This window comes from Microtus ochrogaster, linkage group LG5 (assembly GCF_000317375.1).
Source record: "Microtus ochrogaster isolate Prairie Vole_2 linkage group LG5, MicOch1.0, whole genome shotgun sequence".
In the NCBI taxonomy this organism is placed as follows: domain Eukaryota; kingdom Metazoa; phylum Chordata; class Mammalia; order Rodentia; family Cricetidae; genus Microtus; species Microtus ochrogaster.
In genome coordinates this window covers 61,997,965-62,006,487 of record NC_022031.1, presented here as the reverse complement: position 1 = coordinate 62,006,487, position 8,523 = coordinate 61,997,965, and the positions used below count along the sequence as shown (strand labels likewise).

The 8,523-nt window shown below is 37.6% G+C and overlaps 1 protein-coding gene across 2 annotated transcripts in view; it reads right to left on the bottom strand.

The window, feature by feature from the left end:
* Nucleotides 1-959: 959 nt before the first annotated feature.
* Triqk (triple QxxK/R motif containing) overlaps nt 960-8,523 on the bottom strand; it is a 53,033-nt gene continuing 45,469 nt past the window's right edge. For both annotated transcript variants that reach the window (XM_026786824.1, XM_005362321.2), the window contains 2 exons: nt 7,563-7,648; nt 960-2,199 (listed from right to left, as the gene is read on the bottom strand). In XM_026786824.1, the coding sequence (XP_026642625.1) occupies nt 2,086-2,199; nt 7,563-7,648 (200 nt within the window). In that variant the 3' untranslated portion in view covers nt 960-2,085. The remainder of the gene's footprint in view (nt 2,200-7,562; nt 7,649-8,523) is intronic.

Genomic DNA, 8,523 nt, shown 5'->3' with positions numbered 1-8,523 from the left:
GAACCTGGATAGGTATCTGAGACACGATTATTACACATTCGCTCCCTTCAGTTACCACTGAAAAACAGAAAGAAGCTGCATTGGATGTGCCCGTGTTTAGCACCATATGGGAGGAAATAACTAAATGAAATTGCTCACGTCAGTGCGAGGAGACTGGGAGAAAACAGTATTTCTTGACATGTGGCATGTCACTCAGGGAAGTAAAAGGCCCATCAAATCCAAAATGCCAGCTTGGATATTCCCTTGCCTCTCACTTCGCGAACAGACATACCACATGGCGTAAAATGCTGCAACCTTTCCTAAAAATGCCACTTGGATGGGCCCTCTGTGGTGAGTATACAAGAACTCTTCTTCTGTTTCTTGAGTCTGTGGGTTCAGGAGGAAGAATCCAGCAAATAACGCTGGCTAAATTTTGCCCTCAGATGTTTGGCATAAATAATCTGTGAGGATACTGGAAACTTAGGCTGTTTCACACTGATGAAATGAATTCCACAGGACAAATGCTACACTGACATACTCAGCTTTTGCACAAGTCACAAAGACTGTCTGTTCTTTTAGAACCCATGCTCTACAGCCAGACTTACTCCAGAGTATCTAGCAGAGCTTCCCGCCTCTCGCAAGTATAGAAATGATCTTAGAATTGTATTTATTTCTCAGAAAGTCAAGGTACACTCTAAAACTCTGCACGTATTTCAAAATAGCCATTTTCTATACATCTTTATAGTAGATAGAAGCTAATGTCAATTCTGTAGATATACATATATATGTATATGCATACACATATATGCATATATGTACACATATATCCACAAAACTTCCTAAGATTTATGTGTTCATGTATTTTAACACTTTATTAAACCTCTGACTTCCAATCAAATACTGAATAGTATTTATGCTACAACACAAATGATATTCACAGAATTTTTAAAAATGTACAGATGAAAGCAACATGTGGCATATATTTTTCTACCATTTATTTTTCTCTACTGAGTATGAATTAGTTCTCAAGAGACAAAATGTAATTTAAAAAACAAGGCTTTGTAATGCTCAGATTTAAGAGACACCCCAACAAAATGCTTTTGCGTAGGTGCACTCCTGCTAATTCTGCACCAAGAGAAACCCTGTGCAATTAGAAGCAGATTGCTGCACAGCTCCCTAACAAGAGGGGCGAGCGGATACTGCAGGCAACCAGAGCAACATAATTAATATAGAATTCCAATTTTATATTAATGCAATAATAAGTTAATTAAAACTGAGATCAGCTGAACTTTCTGTTTACACCAGCTCAGACGGCCCAGGAGGAAAGGAACTCTTCTTTAGGGGCATATGTGACTCTGTGAGCTTCTGTCATCCAGGTGCCATCTCTGACACAGCACATGTGCACTAACAGTTGGCAAGGAAGGAAAAGATTCCTGCGGATGCATGTGCAGATAGTCTCCCTAATGATATCAAATATGTCTGGAAAGAAAGCATGCTTCTTTGTAAAAACTGGGATGGGCATGTAAAATAAGATTTTTTAAAAAAAGAACAACATTCAGGGTTGAACCCTGAGCCCAACAGGCATGGGTACCCATGAACACACCCAAAATACATGTGTACACACATGACTAATTAACTGTATCCACATAAACAAAAATAATAAAATGAAATAAAAAATATCAAAAAATTTCCCATTACTTTCTGCTCATTCTTAGGTTCTGAATATGATTTTGAGTATGCGTTTTCAAATAACAATGCAAACTTTTCCTTACAATATACATGGGATAAAACAGATTTAATGATGTTTAAGTGGCTGAGTTATACATGTAAATTTGGAAGACATATGAAAACTGTGTTATCCAGCTATATCATGAATAGGGTATCTGCCAAAGCTGAAAGATTTACAAAGTACTGAGTAGCAAACGTGACTCAGGATTGCTGGATAAAGTCTCAGATACCTCATGCCATGAGGTACAAAGATATTTCTGCAAACTGACAGTACCAAGAAGAAAATATTCAAAATGTTTCAGTTTTGAAAATTTCTTTCTTCTCCCCAAGGATGCTCTTATCGGAATTATTTCCCTTCATTTATTGATTGCTGCTCAGCTAATCTTCATCTGGGTCCAGATCAGAGTCAATATTCGTGGACAGTCGGAGATAAAAGAAAGCATAGAAAGCCAGTAGGAGGGCCAGGAGAGCTGCAAGCATGAGACCAACTTCCTGGGAAAGAGAAAACAGTGAACTTGAGCTGATGAAGATACAATAAAATTATCACTTCATGGTGTAGGACAAATACTGTCAACTCAATAATTATTAATAAGTAGTCTATTTTTAGAAGACAATACATATTGTAATAGCAGATTCATAAACGGATGAGGCATTTCTATTAAGATTTTTCTGGTGGCAAAATTGAAACATAATGTTTTAATATATTTTCTTAATTTTTCATCAAAATTTTAAAGTCAGTCAATGTAGTTTGTGCTTATGTATTTGAATTAGTCTCTATTGAGTACATGTAACGATTTTTAAGTATTACTTATTAGTGATTATCAGAAGATATTTTACAAATTACCACTCATTTTCTATTGTAAGGAAATGCCATTGATTTTGATTCCAATAAACAGATACAATGGAAGCGCAACTGTTCACACTCATTTTATTGAGATTGTAATAGAATTACAAATTAGCTCCCTCTCCTTTCTGTTCCCAAACCTTTCCATAAACCCCTCCCTGCTCGCCTTCAAATTCATGGCTTCTTTTCCACTAACTGTTTCTTTTTCTTTTTTCTTTTCTCTCTTTCCTCCAATCCCCACCACTCCATTTTTTTCCTTTGTCTTTTTCTTTTTTCTTGGGAGAAAAGTTGACCTCTAACATGATGTGTCGCTGAGTGAGGCTGGCTTCCAGCTCCTGTACTTCCTACCTTAGTCTCCAACTGGAGTGCAGGGACTGCAGGTTTGCCCCAACATGCTTGGCTACACATTCTGCTTTTTAGAACTCTAAACTTTGTAACTTACACAGTGGGATACAAAGTGAACTCTGAGTGCATGAGGTAGAAACTAATATGGTTCATCTTAGCACTGAAGACAGGGATTGGATACTACCTTTAGTGTTTTGATACTGATTATATCAATCATTTATATTCAGTAATGGGCAAAATTTAACATACGATAAAACTACAGTTCCCTTAAAAAAATATCAGTGTTTTTGTCTGTGTGCGTGTGGTCTGTGTGCAAAGAAATTTTCTCAATGTTAACGAGTTATTTTACTGCACAGAAAAAGAACAGAGGCCACTTCAAGACCCACAAGGCTCTTACACACCCTGCTCACACTGCAGGACCCACAAGGATCTTAAACACCCTGCTGTCACTTGTGCATCCCCTACCTGGCATTGTTTCATGGGGAAGTGATTCATTTACATCCGTATGAATATATTTTACATTTAAGATGAGTGCAAAATAAATAATTCAACATGGGCCACCTATTAAACTTTAAAAAATATTTAAATGAATTTGATATATAATCAACACGAAATTTCAGGTGAATGCTGAAACCACAAACACATTATGTACAGATTTTCTGTTTCTTGATTATATTTATTTAGATATCCAAACTATGAAAATAAATATTGATAGAGACTACAGCATGGAAAACTGTGTCAGTAATTTTTGTGGGACCTGATATTTAAAATCTACTATATCAATGTAATGTCAGCTGGAAGGCTCTGGCACCTCCGAGGGGCGGGGCAGCACCGCACAGGGCAGCACTGCGCAGCCTCATTATCTCCTCCAGCCACAGCTGTGCTCCCGGCCCATCTGCTTACAGCGCTTCCCGTTTTAAGAGGACATAGGGAACAAGCGGCACAACCACAGGCTCCATCTGCTCTGGGGAGTGGACAGCAGAACCCACCCACAGCGGCCATCACTCCAGCAGCTCAGAGAGAGAATGAAATCTGTAGTCTTGTTTCCAGGATGTGTTCCTCATTTCACTGATAGCCTCTCTTAATTACTGCTTTCCCACTCACGATTGTTAAGACAAGCAGCCAGCCCTCGTTAAATTTGTTCGGGATATTCAGAGGTATTAAGAAGGATGTTAAGGGTAGAAAGCAGAGATTTGCTGTAGTTCAATGCTCTCTGGTCAGTGTATGACACGCAAATGGCTTTAAAAACACGGAGGGCAATGTCACACTTTCCTTCAAAACGCCTTTTGGTGGAGGCAGACACCATGGAGGGTGACTGTTCTAAAGACTCTGCCATGATCAAATCTCAAATGAAGCTTTCAGGGTCCCAGAGCCTGTGGCCATAACCTTAGACACCTGTAGGATGCCTTCCTCTCCATGATCTGGCTGCTGTCCAGGTTTAAACCAGAAATAATAAAAGGAACAAACAAGGGTTGCTGGCAGGGTCCGCCGGACACTGCATATCTGGCGACCTGGACAGGCTAAGTGTTCCATCCTTAGCCTTTGTGAGGACTTTTGAAGGTAGTCAATGCAGATTTGTTTTTCCTACATGTTGGGGAGCACAGGTATCTGCATCCTATGAGAATTTCAGCGATGTGGACAACAACTGTGTCTTGGCATCTATGTTTCTCATGCTTCTCTTTGTCTTTTCCTTCTGTTTGTTTGTTTTGTCCTATTTCAGTGTGTGTGTTGGTTTCTGTTTTATCTTATTTTATTATTATTTCTTAGAAGCCTGTTTGGTTTCTAGCAAGAGACAGAAAGAGTGTGGATTTTGATGAGAGGGGAGGTGGGGAGGATCTTGGAGGAGTTGGGGGACGGGGCCATAATCAGAATATATTGTATAAAAATTATTTTTAATAAAAGAAAAAAATAAAATAATTTTATTTTAAAGCTGAAACCATTCATCGTTCCTCCAAAACATTTTCTACTACTCAACTGTATATTTAGAACAAGGCGCCAGAACTCGCAAAGGGCAAATGCCTTCTTCTCAGGCAGTCATCTCAAGGCTCAGCGCACTTGGTCTAACATGATAATTCAACCTGGAGGCGACGTCTAATGCACTGTTTTCAAGACAATCACATCTTACTCATCTCTTCTACTGATTTGTAAGTAAGACTGGGTCGATTATACCGATGTGACTTGCACAGTAGGCATATTAAAAGTGTGTGATGGCTGAAAGGCTTTAAGGCACTGATAGTCATAATACCAACTGCACAGCAAATCCCAGAGCTCTTTGTGTCAGAGTGGCTGCACAAGGCAGGCACTGGGGAAGTAATGACGGCCCTTACAAATATTCAAGGGTCGTATTTACCCAAACGAGGTGTGGCTAATTTGGGGTTTTCCCAACCACTTAATAGTTGCAGGTGCCGTGGATGTGCTAAGTTCAATGCTCTATCTTCTCCCTCTACTTTCAGCCCTGAGGTGAAGGACACAGTCTCCAACTACAAACACAACTTAAGAAGTTTTAGTCAGCTCACTCATGCCAACGGTGAGGGTCACAAGGGATGTGATCTCAGGCCTTTCATGGCACACTCAGTTTTGACGTCTATGTACCTGTTTCTATTTTCTGTAGATTCATAATATTTGAAGAGTGCAAATCTAACTCACTCAAAAGTAGTAAAGTAGTAACACAATACGACTTTCTGGTCATCTTGCATCAACTCGGTAAGAGTCAAACATGGTTGATGTTCAGTAGCTCTCACTTGCTTCTCTGACATTATCAACATGGATAAAATCGCTCACCAGGGAAATTAAAAAGCTTTAAAAGACAGTTGCTGAAGGAAAGTCTGTTATTTAAAAATCCTACAGCAAAATGACAAGGCGATCAAAGTTTGACTGGGCAAACTAATTAGTATGCTCGATTTGAAACGCAAGACACCTTCGTGGTTTTGATTCTTAGGAGTTTCATGTCATGGCAACAGCCTTTGACTACACACTTGCATGCAAAGATAATGGTGGCTCATGTCTTTGTCTCTTAAGGCTTACCAAACAGAATGACTACACACTTTCATGCAAAGATAATGGTGGTTCATGTCTTTGTCTCTTAAGGCTTACCAAAAAGAATGAATACACACTTTCATGCAAAGATAATGGTGGTTCATGTCTTTGTCTCTTAAGGCTTACCAAAGAGAATGATATGCTAGATTATTAAAATAGATCTATATTCTAATATCAGACACTTTTCAGTGTATGTTTTTATGGCGAAAGAAAGCTAAAAAAGTAATCCTTCATAGTTCTGAAAAACATATTAACTAACAGCACTCTACACTACTTTAACCTATAACCAGAACACTGCTATTTCCTCAAAGCAAAACCAAAAGTGTAAAAGCAAATTAAATGAGGGGTGGGCACACAAGTGTGGTCTATAAATATATAGAAGACCGCATTATTTCAATAATCCTAACATATAACTATTCATTAAACTATGCTAGAAATACATTTTGTTACACTAATATTTCCCTTATAATCTCCTAGTATGCTGTGAAATACAAAAGCAAATATTAACTTTTTCCTTGGAGGACACTGTTGAAATGGTTCCTATAACAAGAGTCAGTCATTACGTGGCCAAACAGAAAATAAAAGCTAAACATGGTTCTTTAAAAGCTGATGCCACAGAATGTCTTTTGTATGAATGCCATGAATGTAATTTGGTGTGAATTATAAAAAACTAAAAAGACAAACCAATCTTTTAAGTTAAAAAAAAAAATCTCCTTTTTCCTTAAAACGTGCCGCACAGCACTAACGGAGGAAACTGTTGTGGGAAGAGCACATCACACAGCAGAGCTGATCACAGTCAGCAGTCAGAGGCGGGGAAAGCAGGGTTCCACCATCGCAACAGCGAGTTCTGGACACTCACCAAGGACATCATCTGGCAAGGCAACAGCTGCTACAGCTTGCTGGTAATACCCTGGCATTTGTTATAAGATATAACTTAGAAAAATTGATTTTTTATCTGCCAGATGAACACCCAGATTTTCTATTAACAGTTTAATATTTAAATAAAATATTTGTACTGGTCATTTTTAATTTACACATTTGGTAGCATTAGTTCCAAATGGATTTTCCTACCTAGGTTACTCCATGCTAAATATTTGGTGAACACTTGACATGACCAACAATAAGATAGTTTTAGTTTTGTAAGCACATTAAACTAATATGCGCTGACATCCTTCTCTGTTGCACTCCTCCCCCATAAGCAGATAGGCACTGCTTTGCCAAAAGGGCAAGTTTGAGGATATCACTAGAATTTCATTACACAGATTCTAGAGACAAAGTAAACAGCTACAGAGTGGAGTTCACTGAGTAGAAGAATCTGATAACCCACATACATGACTGAAGTGTTTGAACAATATTTCTAATAGCTAGAATAATAGCTTGAGAAGAAATCTGTTTTCTATGTACGGTATATACTATAAACTTTAATTACAACTTTATCTTAAGGGTCCTCAAAATTTCAAGACAGAAATGATGTTTTCCAATAAGAAAATTATTTTACAAAAACTTTACTAACACTTTATTGAGATTAAAGTAGTTTAAGACATTCAAATTTAACACATATCCAACTGAGTTGTGTAAAATGAACTGGCATACATACATCAAACTATAACTTTATCAAACAGAAGTATACCTTTATGCCTATTGCTGTTTTCTTTGCTTCTGCTTTTAATTTGGTTGCTCGTAAAATAGGTTTGGTTTTTTTATAATCCTGTTTGCCTAGAAAGAAACAGTTTCAGACAATGAGTTACTTTTATGGATAATTTAAATTTCACAATCACCTATACAGTGTCAAAGGATGTTTACACAAAGTAGACATTCACAGGTTAAGATTCCATAAGTCATTCAAGACTGATCTCTTTTGACTCTGACAGACATCATGATCTGATGCACAGAATGCCAAAACAAAATTATATCTTTTATTTTTAGAGAATAAGATACTCACAGTAAGTGTGAATCTTTTAAAATAAAAGTACTAATAACTTAATATATAAATTATAAAACTACATATAAAAACTAGATATATAATTATATAGTTATATATAATCGACTATTAAATAAATTGCTTTAGCAATTAAAACTAACTCCTGTTAAATTAATAACATTGTGGATACATTAAATACACAAGAGTATAATTTAAGAAATATTTGCTCATTTTTTCCTGAGACTAACAGAGGAATCCATAAGATACTGACTTTAAAGTCCCTAAATTCATTAGAACAAAATATGTCTAACTTTCATCCTTTGACCAGAGGACTGAACAGACATGACTAAGTCAGACAGAGGCGAGCGACATTTAGATATGACACTCAGTCTTCCTTACTGCATTTCCCAGCCAAAGAGAAGAGAAGCTGAGCTAGTGTCACTAAATTCTGGTGTTGGTGTACCATCTGGTGACCCCACTGACAAGCTACAAAAGAAGCAGTACTCAGCCTCAGGAAAAATATTAGATTTCACAACAAAAGATTATCAAGAAAAATATGTATTTTAAAAAATTCTCTTTAGCCGGGCGGTGGTGGCGCACGCCTTTAATCCCAGCACTTGGGAGGCAGAGGCAGGCGGATCTTTGTGAGTTCGAGACCAGCCTGGTCTAC